This window comes from Thamnophis sirtalis, unplaced genomic scaffold, assembly GCF_051295495.1.
Source record: "Thamnophis sirtalis isolate CommonGarterSnake01/CBP01778 unplaced genomic scaffold, rThaSir2_p1.2 scaffold_2, whole genome shotgun sequence".
NCBI classification, from domain to species: Eukaryota; Metazoa; Chordata; class Lepidosauria; order Squamata; family Natricidae; genus Thamnophis; species Thamnophis sirtalis.
In genome coordinates, this window is record NW_028261382.1 from 15,731,880 (window position 1) to 15,751,103 (window position 19,224).

Genomic DNA, 19,224 nt, shown 5'->3' on the forward strand with positions numbered 1-19,224 from the left:
GACGACCAATCAGCGGGGAGGAGGCGTAGCTCCGGCAGATTAAGCTCCAATCAGCACCTTACGTCCGAAGTTTTTTTTCCCCCTCTCCACTTTCTCTTCTCTGCCCCCCACTTTTCCTTTCCTTCCCTCTCCTCCCCTTTCCTCCCTTTCTGTAAACCACGTTGAGTTTGTCAGTAGGAGTTAATTATTACCCCCCCCCCCCCAGAAGTCTGGGAGGGCTTCGCGATTAGTCCCGGCCGAAGAAGTTGCTGCCTGCCTGCCTGCTGCCATCGGCTCCCGCTTCCCTCCCGCTCCCGGCTTCTGCAGCCCAGTTCTTGGGGGCCCCTCGGCTACAATTAAAATGTTTGACGGCCCCTTCCTGTTCTTTAGCTCGCCCCCGCTCTTCGCTCTGCTGCTCGTCCTGGGCCAAGCGAGTCCCGAGACAGGTAGGGAGATTCCTCGCCTCTTCCTCCTTTGCCTTTTCCCGGAGCATCTTCGCTTAGCCTCGCATCCCTCTCTCGGGAAGGGGGGAAACGGCCAGGGGGCTGGCTCGAAAAACGCCTCTTAAACGAGGCGGCTGGTCGGGGAGTTTGCACGCGTCTTGCCTCCCAAGATGCGGGGTGTTGCAAAGCCATGAAATGCGGGGTATTGCAAAGCCCAAGATGCGGGGTGTAGCAAAGCCACAGAATGCGGGGTGTTTTAAAGCCACGAGATGCGGGGTGTTGCAAAGCCACAAAATTCGGGCTGCTGCAATAGCAATAGCAATAGCAGTTAGACTTATATACCGCTTCATAGGGCTTTCAGCCCTCTCTAAGCGGTTTACAGAGTCAGCATATTGCTCCCAACAACAATCCGGGTCCTCATTTCACCCACCTCGGAAGGATGGAAGGCTGAGTCAACCTTAGAGCCGGTGAGATTTGAACCGCCAAACTGCAGAACTGCAGTCAGCTGAAGTAGCCTGCAGTGCTGCATTTAACCACTGGGCCACCTCGACCTGCACGCGTCTTCTTCCTTCCGTACCTTCTTCCTTTCCCTCCTTCCATCTTCTGCTCTAGACGCGGGTCCCATTCCCTCCCCCCCCCTTAATCCAAAAAGGACGCCTCTTGTTTCCAGATTGGAAATCTACCCTGCTTTGCAGAATCGGAGGCGGTGAGCGGAACGCTTTCAACGTCTCAACACCTGGCTAAGGGAGAGGACTGGCTTGGGTCGCAGAGCCGCTTTTGCGAAGCGCTTCTCGCCCGCCGATCCTCGCCGCATTGTGGGGTCTTGAAGCGCCTTTACCTGTGGTAGGGGGGGGGGGGGTCTCCTCTCTTCCCCGCGCCTTTGCTGCAAAACGAGAACGTGTCTCGTTCTCAGCCATCCAGGTCACGGTTGTCCCGAAGGTGCTTTTTTCAAGAAGCAGATGGGCTTTCTGTTTTCTCTTTGAAGAGGTTTGGCTTCTCATCCAAGGAGCTTCTTCAACCCTGACTTTCCCCATCATCTAGTACAGTGTTTCTCAACCTTGGCAACTTGAAGACGTCTGGACTTCAACTCCCAGAATTCCCCAGCCAGCATTCGCTGGCTGGGGAATTCTGGGAGTTGAAGTCCAGACGTCTTCAAGTTGCCAAGGTTGAGAAACACTGATCTAGTAGTCAGAGCTGAAGAAGCTTCTTGAACAGGCGCAAAACGGCTTCGATGAAAAAACAGATAGTCCAGTTGCCTCTTGGGAAAAAAAAAAGCATCTTTCTTGGGTGACTGAAAATCTCCATAGACATTTAGCGATGCAGGCGAGGAGCGAACCATCTTCAGAGGAAATCCAGAAAGTCCAGTTGCCTCTTGAAAAAAAAGCACCTTTGAGACAAAAACGTTAAAACGGCCACTGCCTGGGCTGTCTTCTCACCAGTGGCTGATCAGACTCCTGGTTTCACAAAAGGAGTCCACCTTTCCAAGATTCAGCTCCAGTGGGCTGAGTTAATACAACATGCCATGTTTAAGTGGTCGGTGTGTTGGTGTAGAAAAACACACAACTTTCCACTTGGGCTGCAAGCTGCTGAGCATTTCTGAGGATGCTTGATAGGAATGAGGATGTCAGGTTAGGAGCCAAGGTGGCGCAGTGGTTAAATGCAGCACTGCAGGCTACTGCTAGATCAGCAGGTCAGCGGTTCAAATCTCACCGGCTCAGGGTTGACTCAGCCTTCCATCCTTCCGAGGTGGGTGAAATGAGGACCCGGATTGTTGGGGACAATATGCTGACTCTCTGTAAACCGCTTAGAGAGGCCTGAAAGGCCTATGAAGCGGTATATAAGTCTACTGCTATTGCTATTGCTATTTTAGGTTTAGGTTTAGGTTTTATTCGACTTGTATGCCGCCCTATTCCTGAGGGACTCAGGGCGGCTAACAAAACCAAGGACCGGTGGGGGGGGGGAACACACAATACAAAAAGGAAAACCACAAAAAAACAAACAACGGTACAAAACAGTCTAAAAGGTCTCAACACGCATACCCATTCGAGTAGGGGATGGAACTCAGCAGCCTCAGGCCTGCTGGAACAGCCAGGTCTTGACGGCTTTACGGAAAGCCTGAAGGGTGGTGAGGGTCCGAATCTCCACGGGGAGATCGTTCCAAAGGGCAGGAGCAGCCACAGAGAAGGCCCTCCTCCGGGTGGTTGCCAGCCTACATTGGCCGGCCGATGGAATTCGGAGGAGGCCTAATAGCAATAGCAATAGCAGTTAGACTTATATACCGCTTCATAGGGCTTTCAGCCCTCTCTAAGCGGTTTTACAGAGTCAACATATTGCCCCCAACAACAATCCGGGTCCTCATTTTACCCACCTCGGAAGGATGGAAGGCTGAGTCAACCCTGAGCCGGTGAGATTTGAACAGCCAAACTGCAGAACTGCAGTCAGCTGAAGTAGCCTGTAGTGCTGCATTTAACCACTGCGCCACCTCGGCTCCTCCTAATCCGTGTGATCTAATGGGTCTTTGGGAGGTAATTGGCAGGAGGCGGTCTCTCAAGTAGGGAAGCGAGGCAAGCAAATTTCTGTTAGGTGAGACGTTCGTTAAGTGAGTTTTGCCCCATTCTGCGATCTTTTCTTGCCACCGTTGTTAAGTGAATCAGTGCAGTAGATGAGTTAGTAACACAGTTATTACTAACGTATCTGGTTCCCCCATTGATTTTGCTAGTCGAAATCAATTGACACACACATACACCTGGGACACTACAACGGGCCAAAGTATGAATCAGTTGCCAGGCATCTGAAGTTGTATCATTTGTTCACGGGGTTGCCACAAAGATTGTAATCGTGAAAAATGGCCATAAGTTACTTTTTTTCAGTGCCGTTGTGACTTTGAATGGTCACTAAGTGAACTGTTGTAAAGAGAGGACTACCTGTACTTGAGTATCCTGTAGCTGTTTTACTGTATAGTTCTATCGTATGCTCTGAGGTTCCTTTGGGCTTGAAGATAATTGTAGGACAGTAAGATTTGGCTGCTCTCACCAGAAGTGGAGGATCTCCAGAAAGTCCAGCCAGGACTTCTACTGGGTGCATCGCAGTGGTGGGTTTCAAAAAACTGTGGGAGTGGCTTGTCGGCCATGTGACTGAGTGGGTGTGGCCAACTCGTAAAATGTGGTGAAACTCACTTAACAACACTCTTGCTTAGCAACCAAAATGTTGGCTCAGAAACTCTGGCATTTGAAGCATGCAAGTCTTAAAGCTGTCAAGTTACAAGACCCTCGCACCCCTAACCCTTTAGAAAAAAACCCCAGGATGTTCAAACTTGACAGCTTTAAGACTTGTGGCCTTCAACTCCCAGAATTCCACCTCTCGCTCTTCATCTTGATGATGTGCGGACGGGCAGGGGGAGGGAGCTGGAGCCGGTTCTAAATGGCACTGTAGATTTGTGGAACCTCTTCTATAGAAGAGGTTAGAACTGGCAGGAACCCATCCCTGGTGCATCGCCTGATACTGGCATATGGCTCTAGCATATGGCTTCTGTGCCATATGCTAAATAAATTAACCTGGAAATCCCAGTGTGAAATTCTAATGGGCCACTATTGGCATACAAGGTACTCTTGGGAGAGATTCCATGTAGCACTTCCTCCTTCGTTTTCTGTCTTTTCGGGGGATCTTTCTCCAGCCTTGATCTGGGACCCTGACAAGAGATTCTGGACTTCAGCTTAGATAAGGTCTGACTCCTTCAGAACTTATCTCAGTTCTTGCCTTCAGAAGTGGTGGATGCTTCATCACTGGAGGCTTTTGAGAAGAGACTGGGCAGTCACTTGTTTGAAATGGTATAGGTTCTCCTGCTTGAGCAGTGGGGGGGGGGTTGGACTAGAAGACCTCCAAGGTCCCTTCCAGCTCTATTCTGATGGACTGAAATCCTGCAAAGTAGCTCCATTCCAGAAGATTAAAAACAACTTTCTGGATCTTGCTCTAGATCTTTCTCGTCTAGCTAGATTTTTTGGGGAAGCTCACAGATTTAGGATGGATAAGAGCTTTTTTGTCATTTCCTAACAACTAGCATTGTGTGGTGGCCTGCCAGTGGCCAGCAGAGCTGGCAGCAGATTTAGACAGTGAAGAGATTGGGGAGGAACATGGGCCAGTCCTGGGGTCGGGGGAAGGCTCTGATGAGGGCTCTGCGTTGGGAGCAGAGAAGGGGCCAGAGCCGTATGCCAGTTATCAGCTGCCTTCAGTGAGGCAGACGAACAACTGGAGCTTGTTCCCAGTGTGCGCATGCGCAGAGTTGCCAGACGACGGGAACAGCTAAACAACAGGTGCCGACTTGGGAGTAAGGCCACAGGTTGATGATGAATGGCCCCTCCCAGAGGAAATAAAAGAGGAACAAAAGGGGAGTGGAGTTTGAAGGAGGCAATTAGTTCACTTAATTGGTTGGTGACTCTCAGAGACTCCTTGCCAAGTTTTGCAGATATCGGCCTGGCAGCTCGCCAAATCAGATAAACTCTGTGACTGTAAATCCTCCCTTGAAAGACTTTGCTGGATGTGAATGAGCAGAATTCACTGCTCAATTGATAAAAGGAGTTTTTGTCGGGACAAGGAGTTTGCTTCATGCTCTTGGGAAGCCTTGTCCAGAACACACTGAAAGTCAGGGTTGATTCCTCCTGAGCTATGAATATTAACAAATTAGAGGGGGAAAGGTTGCTCTGATTGTGGGAGATTTGGGGTAGCTGGATGCTTTCTGAGATCAACCCTTCTTCTCTTTGTCCTTTGCAGCTGTCGCAGAGCTGGCCATGGTGATTCCAGAGCAGATTCCTCTTGACCGAGTCCCTTTTCTGCAACCCCCCAAAAGTGGCCCTAACAAGCCTCGGAGGCGACGTTCTGTGTCCCTACCATTGGCTGAAGATGCTGCCCGATTGCTTATTCGCCTGCCTCTTGGTGCTGGGCTCCATCCTACCTCTGATCTCTACCTGATGCTCCACCACAATGATCAGTTTTTGGCTCCTGGTTTCTCCGTAGAAGAAATTGACGAGAATCGAAGCATCTCCCATCATCAGCCAGTAGACCAGCTCTGCTTCTACACGGGCCATGTGCTCAACCGCAGTCACGAATCTTTTGCTTCGCTCAGCACCTGTGGAGGACTGGTAGTTATCTGCATCAACCTATTGTCATTGTGGGGTGTGTGGGGGGGATGAATAGAAGAAGGCACAGCCTTGCAGAGTGTGGGTGTTTATAGGGCGGAGACGAAGGTTGGAGAAATCAATAAGAAGGCTGGGAGAAGAAGGAAACGGGGGCTAAAACATACAATGAAGGGTTGCAGGAACTGGCATGGCTAGTCTGAAGAGAAGGACCAGGGGAGACAGGATAACAGTGTTCCAATATTTGAGAGGCTGCCACAGAAGAGGGGGTCAAGCTATTTTCCAAACAGGGACATGCAGTCAGGGGAGGCAGGGCCTCACCACTGTCATCATGAAAAGAAAAGAAAAATTAAAAGGAAAAAGGTTAAGGTAGTTGCTGCCAGAGTCACAGTGGACGACTCTGCTTGGTGCTAACTGCAGGGGGAGGTGAGAGAACCATGTGCCTCCTTTGCATAAGGAATTTTTCGCCTTTTAACCCTTGCTTAACTCTGAGCAAGGGTTAAAAGGTGAAAAATTCCTTATGCAAAGGAGGCAGTGGTTCTCTCGCCTCCTTCTCTGGCAGCAGCAGGTCTTGCCTTTTTATTTTTACATTTTTTTACATTTTCATCATGGCGGGCGGACAAGAGGAGAGTTGAAATCCTCTGTGACACAGCTGGAAAAGGTATGTGGGTCAGACGGAGGGAGGGGGGAATTCAAAATTATTGTAATTTAATTTGAAAGTAATTTTTTATTGTGAGTAATGTGTGTGTGTGTGTGTGTGCATGTTTCTTTCTTCACTTCACTCAAACAAACTCTCTCTCAATTTGAGAGAGAGTTTGTTTGAGGAGAGAGAGGTAGCCCTCTCCCCCCCACCGGGAGCCCTGTCCTGCACCCCTCTCCCTTTCCTCCTCCTCCTCCTCTCCCCTTTCTTTGCCAGCTGCCACCTTGCCCCCCGCCTCCTCTATGCCCACCGTTGTGTCCAACAGGCAACTCACGTTTATGTCTGCTATAAACGCGAGATGTCTGGCCTGTCAGACACAGTGGCGGGGTCGGAGGAGGCGGAGGGCAAGGCAGTGGAGTGCAGCAGCAGCAGGGACATTCTCACCGCTGTGTCCGATAGGCGTCTCACGTTTATGTCCACCATAAACACGAGACGCCTATCGGACACAGCGGTGGGACGGAAGAGGCGGGGGGTGAGGCGGCGGAACTCCTTCATGTTCATCCCCTTCAGGGCTTTTCCTGCCTCCAGGACATTCCTGAACTGCACGAAGGCAAAGCCCCGGAGCTTCCCATCGGGCTTCCTGGGCAGGGAGGCTTCTAGGACTGTCCCGAAGGCAGCGAAGGCGCTCTTCAGCTCCTCTTCCGTGCACTTGAAGCTGAGGTTGTGGATGATCAGCCGGGCCTTCTTGGGAGGGGGCTGGCCTTGGGAAGCTCCGGTGCTTCTTGGGGGAGGCCTCTTCGCTGCCGCTGCCGCCTTCTCCTGCTGCCCTCCGCTTCTTCTTGGGCCGCGCCAGCGCCAGGCTGACCCAGCAGCTGCCGAAGATGTGGATTTCGCTCAGGGCCCACTGCCGGGGCCTCCCGGGGCCAGCCAGAGATGGTATTTACCGGTTCTCTGAACTACTCAAAATTTCCGCCACCGGTTCTCCAGAACTGGTCAGAACCTGCTGAAAACCACCTCTGATCCATCTGGTTGACAATCTTAACTGGGTCTTATTTTTTTTGGGGGGGTAGGGCTTATATTACAAGCATCCTGAAAAATCAGGGTAGGTCTTATTTTCCAGTTGGGTCTTATTTTCGTGGAAACAGGGTAGGGCCAGGTTGTAAAACGGGGCAAGGCTGACGTGGCAACTGTCTTGCTTAGCAAGCGAAATCCTGTGCTCAGTTGTGGGGTTAAGTCGAGGTCTACCGGTGGAAGATTCTGCTCTGAACTGGAAGCTGGACTAGATCATTTTCGAAGGTCCCTTCCATTCCTTATAGTTTGAGTCTGTGTAGGATCCTTTGTCCTTTCGCTCCCTGTATCCTGTGTCTTATTTGCCCTTTGGGATAAAAAACTTGGTGAGGTTCAGCTTGGAAAGATGACAGAGCTTAAAAACAGAGATATATGCTCTGCCTTAGGTGAGCACCTGCAACCAGATAATGGAATCCCAGCAGCTCCCTGATTGATGTTAGAAAAGGAGCTTACCACTAAAAGTTTCTTGGGGCTTAGAAGTGATCCGGCTACTTTCCCTTTTGAAAAGCTGTCAACATTTTTTCCCCTCCTTTGTTAAATCTCATTCATGACATGCCGAGTGTTCAGAATTGCCTCTCCTGGGCCCGCAGAGATGTACACACCAATGGGTGGAAAGACCTCTCAATTATTATTTTTTAAAAAAAAGGAGAAGCAGACAGGTGGGAATTTTAGCTGTGGTAACATTGATTGTCTGAGACAGGAAAGCAGCACAACAGAGAGATTATGCGCCCTGCTAGCCAAAGGTTTAATGCAGAATTAGAGATGGGTGAAGCAAATCTCTTTTGCTGTCTTTGCAGTGTGTTGCAAATAAGGGTGGGTTATTGTTTTGTTCCGCCTTTTAAATATTTTGGAAATACCGTATTTTTTGGAGTATAAGATACACCTTTGCCCCCCCCCCCAAAAAAAGAGGGTGAAAATCTTGGTGCGTCTTATACACTGAATGCAGCATTTTTGGCCTCCCGAAACCCCACCCAATGTTAAGTACATTGTTTGACACTCTTTTCTCTTCCAAGACTCAGTGGGATTGTTAATCGGAATTCCATCTGGGGAAGAATAAAGCCATGATTGTGAAAAGCAGTTACACTTATGACATCTGTGCACCATACATAAATCAAATAGCACGGGCTAAAGAATGAGTTAAGCACTGGAGCAAGAAACATGGACCAGCTCCTATGGCTGGTCCCCTTCCAGCTTTGCTAAGTGCATCAGCATTGGCAAAGAGCAGACAGAGGGAGAAACGCCACATCTTGAAAAGTACTGCTAGACTTGAAATAGAGAACATGATATAACTTGGGACAGTTGTCGGCTCTACGAAGGCTGATCCCAGTTTTGTAAAAGCAAGAGCACTTGTGCTTAGCCTGCTCCGTAGTGTTTGACAGCACTCTCTGGGTGGTTTACAATCTCAGCATATTGCCCCCAACAATTTTGGTTCCTCATTTTACCGTCCTCAGAAGGATGCAAGGCTGGGTCAACCTTGAGCCCAGAAACCAACCTAGAACTAAGGAGAAATTTCCTAACAGGGAGAACAATTAATCAGTGGAACAACTTGCCCAGAGGTTGTATTTAGCCGGTTCGGATCGGTTCGGGTGAACCGATAGCTCGGACGCCCCACCCACTTGCCCCTGCCATTTCCTGTCCTTTATTTCCTGCTATCTAGCTCATCTCAATCACACAGCACAGCTGATTCCCCCCCCCCTCGCTGTTCTACTTACCATTGTTGAGGTGGAAGGTAAGTAGCTGAACTTCTAAATGCTCCATTTTCAGCGCTGAGTGCAAGTGCTTTAGGCGCATGTAAAGCGCATGCTCACCGAACCAGTTGTTAAACTGGCAGCATCCCACCACTGAACTTGCCCCCAGAAGTTGTGGGTGCTTCAACACTGGAGGTTTTTAAAAAGAAACTGGATAATCATTTGTCGGGAATAGTTGAAGATCTCTTGCTCAAGCAGGAAGTTGGACTAGAAGACCTCCAAGGTCCCTTCCAACTCTGTTATTCTGTTATTCAGGATCCAAGTCCAGACTGCGGGCAGAGTTTGCCTGCAATACTGCCTTCCAACCACTGCACCACCAGGGCGCTGTTTTGGTGATGGAGAAAGAAAGGCATCAAGGCAACTGAAGACTCGGTACTGTCCAGTAGCCATGTTCTGAACTTAACACGGTAGACAGTTTGAGGTTGAAGCTGTGAGGGTTTGAGGATGTAACAACGGAGTCAAGTAGAGCATTCCAGGCATTGACCACTCTGCTGCTGAAGTCATATTTTCTGCAATTGAGTTTGGAGCAGTTTACTTTGAGTTTGTATCTCTTGTGTGCTCGTGTATTGTTGCAGTTGAAGCTGAAGCAGTCGTTGACAGGTAGGACGTTGTAGCGGATAATTTTGTGTACTATGCTTTGGTTAGACCATATATGGTGTAGTTCCAGGTTCTCCAAGCCCAAAATTTCGAGCCTGGTGGCGTAAGGGATTCTATTGTGAGTAGAGGAGTGGAGGACTCTTCTCATAATATACCTCTGGACCCGTTCAAACTCACTTTACTTGATAAATTAAATTTGCAAGTTAAGCAAATGAAACTGGCTTACTTGCTTGACAAATTAAGTAACCCTATTTTTTGTCTTATGTAGTTGACTTGGCCCTTCTTATTTGGCTCGGGGTTTTCATACAAAGGAAACAGAATTATTGGGGGAAAGCATAGTACAGTTAATCGTGGATATCCCCCTGTAGTAACACAGCTTATGCGTGTTTTAAATTTAATTGTACTGTCTAGAAAAACGACACAGTAGAAAAACTTGTGGGAGGTCTGATTCCCATGTAGATTATGATTCCTGTCTGGAGTTGCCTCTTCAGGCTCTGGGGAGGGATCATGTTTCTCTCTCCTCATAATTTCATTCACTTAGAAAACTACCTTAGAAAAACTACCTTTCTCTCTTCTTTCTTCTGAGAAGAAAGTTGGGGAAAGTTGGATTCACACTGTGCCTCATAACTACAGACAGGGTAAATGCAGACCAAAGGAAAATGTGTTGCTTGGTGTAACGTGCGAAGCATCATTCTGGAGAAAAATGATGTACAGATTCATTCATTGGCATTCTTCAGTCTCAAAAGACTATGGAATTGTGTTCTGGAAAAAGTCAAAGCTGGAGTGTCCCCTCCAGCACGAGGCCTGGGTAGATTAATATGGAGGGTGGACAAAGCAGCAGATCCCCCCTCTCCGCGTCGTTGAAATAGTCCAATGGAACAGCAGAATTGATACGATTGGTTCCAGCTGCGTCACAGGAGTTACCAAAACGTGGTTGTACACAGTCACGAACTGCTTCCGGGACTCTGGCTCCGGATTTTGCCTGGAGGTTGACTCCCGAAGCCTTTTCCAGTAGTGGATTTAGCCACAAGGCAGTGGAGGTTTATAATCAGAGTTTCCCTTCCCCTAGAAGATGGTTCTGCTGCTTGATCTGCTTTTGGGGCCTAGAGCCCTCTTCCGCCTTCAAAACCATTGACCGTCTTCTCCTGTAACCCTGGAAAGGGGCCCTTACGAGGGGCTCCCAGCCGGGCCAGCTGGACCAAGGTTTTTTTTAAGGAGGTGTTACTCCTCCATCACTCACCCTTTGTCCTGGCTTGTGACAGGCAGAGCCTGACTTCCCAAACTTTGGGCCCAGGATGGCGGGTTTATAGGTCCTTAATTTAGGACCACAACTGGATCTGGAATTTTGGTTGTAACTCATGGTGATTGTAAATCCAGGCAGCCCGATTTTGTAACCATTTTTACTGGGGCCATTAAATGAATAACACTGTCATAAGTCCAAATCTATTTTTGCAAGGGGACATTTTTGCCGGGAAAGCAGCAAAAATGTCACAAATTGTGCTCCCATGACTGTGGGATGCTGCACCCAGTTGTAAATCTGAACCAGTAACCAAGTGTCCGAAGGCTGTCATGTGAACTGGAGGATGGGGGTTAGGATGACATTTTACCACGTTGAGAAGTGCCATAAAGCACCTTTTCTGAGCTCCTTATAACTCATTAAATGAGACATCATAGATTGAGGGGTACCTGTATGTGCCCACTAAGATTGGACATTGATTTGATGTGGCATAATCCAAAGGGGTGAAGCAAGTCACCTGTGCTTTTCCGATGATGTGTTTGCTTTCCAATGGAAAGGAATTTCTTTTAATTTTATTGTATTTAGAAAATACAATAGCAGCCTACTCACAGTGACTCTAGGCAGCTCACCAATGATAAAAACACAGTATTAAAAATTAAAAAAAAAACAATTAAAAAGCAATAACCACCTAACCCCCACCCCCACCCCACCGCAGCAACACACAGTCAAATAAGCCATTTGATGGGCTCCACCGGACTCTGGATTCCCCAGGCTCACTATCGAAACTACGTCTTCAGAGTCTTACGAAAAAGTTTCAAGATGGAGGGCGATCTAATTTCTCAGGTAGAGCATTCCAGGCATTGACCACTCTGTTGCTGAAGTCGTATTTTCTGCAATTGAGTTTGGAGCGGTTTACCTTGAGTTTGTGTCTATTGTGTGCTCGTGTATTATTGTGGTTGAAGCTGAAGCAGTGATTGACAGGTAGGACGTTGTAGAAGACAATTTTGTGCATTGCGCTTAGGTCAGGCGGCATAGTTCTAGGTTCTCCAAGCCCAAACTTTCAAGCCTGGTGGCCTAGGGTATTCTGTTGTGAGCAGAGGAGTGGAGTACTCTTCTTGTGAAATACCTCTGGACTTGGTCAATTGTATTAATATCTGATATGCAGTGTGGATTCTAGCTGTATTCAAGGATTGGTCTAGCAAAGGTTTTGTATGCCCTAGTTTGCAACACAATATTACCAGAGAAGAAGCAGCGAGACCAGGCAATCTCATCCAGTGGTGTTAGAGGGCAACCAATAGTTTCTTGTGCCAAATTGATCAAACCATCGGTTGCCCTCTAACACTGCTGGATGACATCGTCGGGTCTCAATGCTTTAGCAGAGTAAGGAAGATACTCAGAGATGATTCACACCCTAGTCAGTGTCTCTTCGCACTTCTACCATCGGTATACATCAGTGGTGGGTTTCAAAAATTGTTCGAACCTACTCTGTGGGTGTGGCCTCCTTTGTGGGAGTGGCTTGCCACCCATGTGACCGGATGGGAGTGGCTTGCCACCCATGTGACCGGATATGAAATTATGAATTAGTACTTAGGTCAGTCCAAGTAGCTATTCAGAATCTCTGGCATTGAAGCACGCAAGTCTTAAAGCTGTCAAGTTACAAGATCTTTGCACCCCTAACCCTTTAGAAAAAAAAAACTAGGGGTCTTCAAACCTGACAGCTTTAAGACTTGTGGACTTCAACTCCCAGAATTCCTCCTCCAGTCACGTTGGCTCAGGAACTCTGGCATTGAAGCATGCAAGTCTTAAAGCTGTCACGTTACAAGATCCTTGCACCCCTAACCCTTTAGCAGTGGTGAGTTTCAAAAAATTTTGGAACCTCTTCTGTAGGAGTGGCCTGCTTTCCGGGTCCACTGGTGGAACCTCTTCTAACCGGTCTGGTAGATTTGACGGACCAGTTCTACCGAATAGGTGCAAACTGGTAGGAACCCACCTCTGGAATACATGTACATGGGGAGAAAAGGAGTGTCCCGCTTCTTGTTGCTAGTGTCTGAATGCTGCGTAAATAAAGGGGTGGTTGAAGAATTGTCATTTCTATGGCACAAATAAGCAGACAATTCTACGCTTATTCTCTCCGCCTCTGTGCTTCCCCCTCTTTTGTGGAGAGCTAAGCCAAGAATGTTCAGCCCACCACCTATCTTCGGAAGAAAATCAGCATGAAGAAACATGACCAAAATATGCACCTGTTCTTGGATCTTTAATTACAAAGTGGCGAAGGGGGTATTCTTGGGAACATGTCTCTACATAGCTACCCTACATTTGCATGTTAAGAAAGCTCCTCCTCAAACCCTCAAAATAACCTTTTTCAAAGACCCTAAAGCATTTAAAAGACCCGAAAGAGCAAGAAGCTAATACAATCCTGAGTTTGTATAAGCAGAGGCATAGAATGGAGATCACGTAAAGTATTAGTACCGCTTTACAAAACCCTGGGTAAGACCACACCTGGAATAAGGCAAACAATTTTGGTCACCTACAAAAAAAGATGTTGAGACTTTGGAAAAAGTTCAGAGAAGAGCAGCTAAAGGCCCGGAGACTAAATCATATGAAGAACGGCTGCAGATTTTGGGTCTGGCTAGTCTAGAGAAAAGAAGGGCTAGGGGTGACATGATAGCAGTCTTCCAGTATTTGAGAGGCTGCCACAAAGAAGAGGGAATCAAGCTCAAGACTGGACTACTGCAATGCGCTCTACATGGGGCAGCCCTTGAAGACTATTCAGAGACTTCAACTCGTCCAGAACGCAGCCGCACGAGCGATTGTGGGTGCACCTCGGTACACCCACGTTATACCTATCCTCCGCGAGCTGCACTGGTTACCGATCAGTCTTCAGATACACTTCAAGGTGCTAGTCGTAACTTATAAAGCCCTTCATGGTATTGGATCTGGGTACTTGAGAGACCGCCTGCTGCCAATTACCTCCCACAGACCCATTAGATCTCACAGGGTTGGCCTCCTCCGGGTGCCATCTACCAGCCAATGCCACCTGGCTATTACCTGGGGGAGGGCCTTCTCTGTGGCAGCTCCGCCCCCCTGGAATGAACTCCCCGCAGGGATTCGGACCCTCACCTCTCTCCAGGCCTTCCGAAAAGCCGTCAAAACCTGGCTTTGCCGGCAGGCCTGGGGGTGATGACTTCTCTCCCCTCTTGACATGTATGGTTGTGCGACTGTTGTCTACTTTTATTATTTGTATTTTGTCTTTTTATGTTCCCCCTTTTCCCCCTTGAATTGTTCACCGCCCTGAGTCCTCCCAGAGAAGGGCGGCATACAAATAATACAATACAATACAATACAATACAATACAATACAATACAATACAATACAATACAATACAATACAATACAATACAATACAATACAATACAATACAAGCTATTCTCCAAAGCCCCAGAAGGCAAGACAAAGCAATGGAAACTAACCAAGGAGAGAAGCAATGTGGAATTAAGGAGAAACCATAAAATGGATTTGGGAAAGTGTTTCTCAACTTTGGGAAGTTTAAGTTTTGTCAGCTTCATCTCCAGAATTCCCCAGCCAGCAATCTTAAAATTGCAAAGATTGAGAAACACACATTTAGGAAGAGCATGCTTCCTAAACTCAGTATGTATGCTGCATGAACTCAGCCACTGTTCCAAGGATTTAGTGTGACACTCTTCCTAGGAGTTGGATCCTAACTGCAAGAATAATATATTTAAGTCTTGCTGGGTTGCTCTTAAGGTTACAACTTCCTGTTGTAGCCTGCCACTGGCCAAAGGAGCTGGCAGCAGATTCGGACAGTGAGGAGGTTGGGAAGCAACATGAGCCAGTTCTGGAGGTTGGGGAAAGCTCTGGATGAGGGCTCTGTGTTGGAGGCAGAGAGGGGGCCAAAGCCGTATGCCAATTATCAGCTGCCTTCAGAGTCAGACATCAGTGAGGCAGACAAACAGCTGGAGACTGTTCCCAGTGTGCGCATGTGCAGAGTTGCCAGACTAAGGGAACAGCTATAGAACAGGGGTTGACTTGGGAATAAGGCCACATGTGGACAATGGATGGCCCCGCCCAGAGGAAATAAAAGGGGAGCAACCGGGGAGTGGAGTTTGCAGGAGACAATTAGTTCTCTTAATTGGTTTGTGACTCTCCAAGACTCCTTGCCAAGTTTTTTCAGATATTGGCCTGGCAGTTCTCCAAGCCAGAGAAGGTCTGTGACTATAAATCCTCCCTTAAAAGACTTTGTTGGATGTGAATGAGCAGAATTCACAGTCGATGAATAAAAGGGTTTTTTGTCGGAACAAGGAGTTTGCTTCACGCTATTGGGAAGCCTGGCTTAGCACCCTTCTATTCCTAAGGTTTACAATCACCACGTATCAAAAAGAACGAGGATTTAGATTTGACGCATTGGTCAGAATGCCAAAACACAGTTAGAATGTCCGGAAAGAATTTGTTTTATTTCCAAACATTTCCTGCTTGGCCTAAATAATCTTGTGGTGTAGGGGAGGATGGCTTTCTTACATTGAGCTTATATCTTAATGGACCGCTTGGAGCTGTGCTGTGTTAATGACACATCTCGGTTGTAAGCAAAGACAAGGAATGTGTGTGGTATGTGTGAGTCTGTATAAATTACAACACATATGTAATGTAGATTGTAAATCACATTAAGGCAGACAGCTGTTCTATATCCCAGAGAGTTTGTTTGGGTGACTGCTGGGCTGGTATAAAGACCTTTAAATGAATGTCGTATTTCTAGCTTTCTTCTCTATAGTGGGTTTACATAAGAGTAAAATTAGAGACAGAGGCGCCTCCTACATCCTTTGGTACTGAAGGATTGTTGAGATTTTGTCAAATATTCCAAAACCAATTTATATGTTGTATATTTATGGTAGCTAAAAATAGCTTGGTGGTATTGCAAGAGCGTCTGTAGAGATGGAGGAAGATGATTTAATAATCTTGTGTACTTTGTGTAGAGCTAGACTTTATTTTTTTATTCATTTTTTATTTATTTGTTTTGTCGAGCGTGTATAAGATAATAGATATACGTACATACGAGATTATGATTATATGAAATGGAGACAAATAAAGGGACAGTAGGACAGGGAGAGTAGGCACGTTGGTGCCCTTATGCACACCTCTTTCAGGCCTCTTAGGAATGGGGTGAGGTCAACAATAGACAGTCTAAGGTTAAAGTTGTGGGGGTTTGGGGAAGAAACCACAGAGTCAGGTAACACATTCCAGGCATTGACCACTCTGTTGCCAAAGTCATATTTTCTGCAGTCAAGTTTGGAGCGGTTTACCTTGAGTTTGTATATATTTTGTGCTCATGTATTGTTGTGGTTGAAGCTGAAGTATTCATTGACAGGTAGGACGTTGTAGTGGATAATTTTGCGTACTACACTTGGGTCAGGCGGCATAGTTCTAGGTTCTCCAAGCCCAAACTTTCAAGCCTGGTGGCCTAGGGTATTCTGTTGTGAGCAGATGAGTGGAGTACTCTTCTTGTGAAATACCTCTGGACTTGCTCAATTGTATTAATATCTGATATACAGTGCGGATTCCAGGCAGACTAGCTGTATTCAAGAATAGGTCTAGCAAAGGTTTTGTATGCCCTAGTTAGCAATACAATATTACTGGAGAAGAAGCAGCGAGACCTTGTAGTAGATAATTTTGTGTACTCCGCTTAAATCAGACTGAAGGTGGCGTAGTTCTAAATTGTCTAAGCCCAAAATTTCAAATCTGGTGGCATAAGATACAGTGGAGTGGAGGACTCTTCTCATGAAATATCTCCAGGACTCACTCAATTGTATTAATGTCCAATATGTAGTGCGGGTTCCAGACAGATGAGCTGTATTCAAGACTTGGTCTAGCAAATGTTTTGTATGCTCTGGTTAGTAGTACAGTGTTACCAGAGAAGAAGCTATGCAGGATTAGGTTAACAACTCTTAGTGCCTTTTTGGCAATGTTGTTACAGTGGGCTCTGGCACTCAGATCATTAGAGATGAGTACTCCAAGGTCCTTGAAAGAGTGGGAGTCATCCACAAGGTCATATCCGTCCAGCTTAAATTTTGTGTTCTTCTTGCATTTTGCAAGCCTGTAGGGCCCTGCTTTTCCAGCATGTCTTTCTGGCTTAAGCGGATTTGAGGGTGTTATCCCAGTTAGATTGATCATCTTAGTTTAGCCTCTGAATGTTTTTGTGCTGTTTCCATTGTCTTCATGTCCCGCTTTCCTGCAAATCGTGAACCATGTGACATAGACGCAATATCCTTAATATATATCATTCTCTGATTTTTGCAGAGTGGACAATCAGATCCTGGGGATCCAAAAGTGGTGACATTTTTGGGATGTTTTCAGCCAGGATTTGTGTGTGTTAAATATTTTGCTTAACCATGTTATTGAGAAGCATTAAGTTGCCAAACATAAAAGGAACGCCTGGAAACTACTAATATGAAGTCTTGATCACAAGCCTTTCTAAACAGTGCCAATAAAGTGAATATTTGTAACTCAGGGTTGAAATGAGGTGCCTTTGGTGCTCTCCACGCTTGGTTGTTTTCTTGCAGACGTTTCGTTACCCGGCTAGGTAACACTATCAGTACTAGAAGAGAGTGGGGTTTGCTCTCTATTCTAGCACTGATGATGTTACCTAGTTTGGGTAATGAAACGTCTGTAAGACAACCATCGTGGTTAGAGAGTGCCAAGGACGCCTCCTTTCTCAACAGTGTACCAAGAAATGTTTTGTCTTTTGGGATGAGATCTTGTTTTTGTGATTTCTCAAACATTTTGGGCAGACCTAATCTCAATTTATTCTAAAAAAAAAATCCACCAGTTCTGCCAGCTCATATGCTTTTCAAATAACTTTCCTTCTCTGGAGTCAAAAGGAAAAAATCCAGAGAAATTTGCAAAGCAGATAGAGGGTATTGGGGTGCTTTCGTAGCTATGAAGGCGACCAAGGGTTACACGTGAATGTCTGATCTTCTGTAAATTCTTTCGTCGCACAAGCTCCTCTCTAGCAATCTGGCATTCCTAAGTTCTCCCGTTTCTATTCAAACTCAAGAAAAGACCACAGGAGAGCCCGCTTCTGTTTTGTATTTACCCACACTGTGTGTGTGTGTGTGTGTGTGTGTGTGTGTGTGTGTGCGTGTGCCAATAGAGAAACTGTGAAAGGATGGAAAGAGGTGTGAGAAGAAAAAACAACAGCAGCACCAGGAATAGCATCAGGGTGGGGCGGAGGAAGACAGCAATCGCACTTAGACTTATATACCACTTCACAGTGCTTTACAGCCTTCTCTAAGTTGTTTACTGAGTCATCATATGGCCCCCAACAATCTGAGTCCTCATCGGAAGGATAGAAGGCTGAGTCAACCTTGAGCCTGGTGAGATTTGATCTGCCAAATTGCAGTCAGTTGGCAGTCAGCAAAAGTAACCTGCACTACTGCACTCTAACCACTGCGCCACTGTGGCTCTTTGGTGGTTTTGGTGCAACCATGCTCCAAGGTTTGAACCTTTGGGGCGCTCATGATCTGATTGAGAATCTCCTTAGACCCTTAACAATTAGGTGGTTGTCTGTTTTGGTGGACAGGTTGGCCATATCCAGATCGGTTTAGAAGAGGTGCAGATACAGCCCGTAAACAGCTCTGAATCCTCATTCCATGGGAAAAAGCACTTCGTCAGGAGGAAGAGGTCCAGCCTGGGCCGTCCTTTGAAGTCAACGATCCCTATGGAACATTGCAGCGTGTTACCAGGTGGGTGAGTAGAGATCCATATGGTTACAGCACTTAATGTTAGGCAGGGTGAGGGTTGAGGGTGAGGGTTGAGAATTAGGGTTAGGGTTAGGATTTGGGTTAGGGGTGAGGGTTAGGGTTAGGGTTTGAGGACACAGATTAAGTTCCAGTTAAGATGATGTATTGCTCATGCCTACACACAAGAATCTAGTCAATGTCCGAGTTTGTTGTGGCACACACAATCAGCACACACAGCAGGATTCAAAATGTCTTCATATACATAACAACACGTAAGGCATACAATACCCTTGTAGCAGTGGTGTAATTCTATTTTTTTTTACTACTGGTTCTGTGGGCATGGCTTGGTGAATGTGGCAGGGGAAGGATATTGCAAAATCTCAATTCTCACCCCACTCCAGTTACTAGTTTGCCCGGACTGGTAGTAAAGATGCTAGCTGTTCGCCCAAACCAGTATTTTTAAAAAATGCTACCAGTTCGGGCGAACCAGTTTTTCTGATGATCAGCTGTGCCACGCGATTTATATTAGTTTTATATTTACATTAATCTAAATCTCATGGCACAGTGGATTCCCACCCACCCCTCACTGTTCGCTTACCTCACTCTTCGCTTACTCGCTTGCCAGGCACGCTG

General features: G+C 46.8%; 1 protein-coding gene across 1 annotated transcript in view; it reads left to right on the forward strand.

The window, feature by feature from the left end:
* The first annotated feature begins 340 nt into the window (after window positions 1–340).
* ADAMTS17 (ADAM metallopeptidase with thrombospondin type 1 motif 17) overlaps window positions 341–19,224 on the forward strand; it is a 166,188-nt gene continuing 147,304 nt past the window's right edge. Inside the window, exons 1-3 of the mRNA XM_087704329.1 lie at window positions 341–425; window positions 5,190–5,557; window positions 18,432–18,594. Coding sequence (XP_087560455.1) covers window positions 341–425; window positions 5,190–5,557; window positions 18,432–18,594 — 616 coding nt within the window. The remainder of the gene's footprint in view (window positions 426–5,189; window positions 5,558–18,431; window positions 18,595–19,224) is intronic.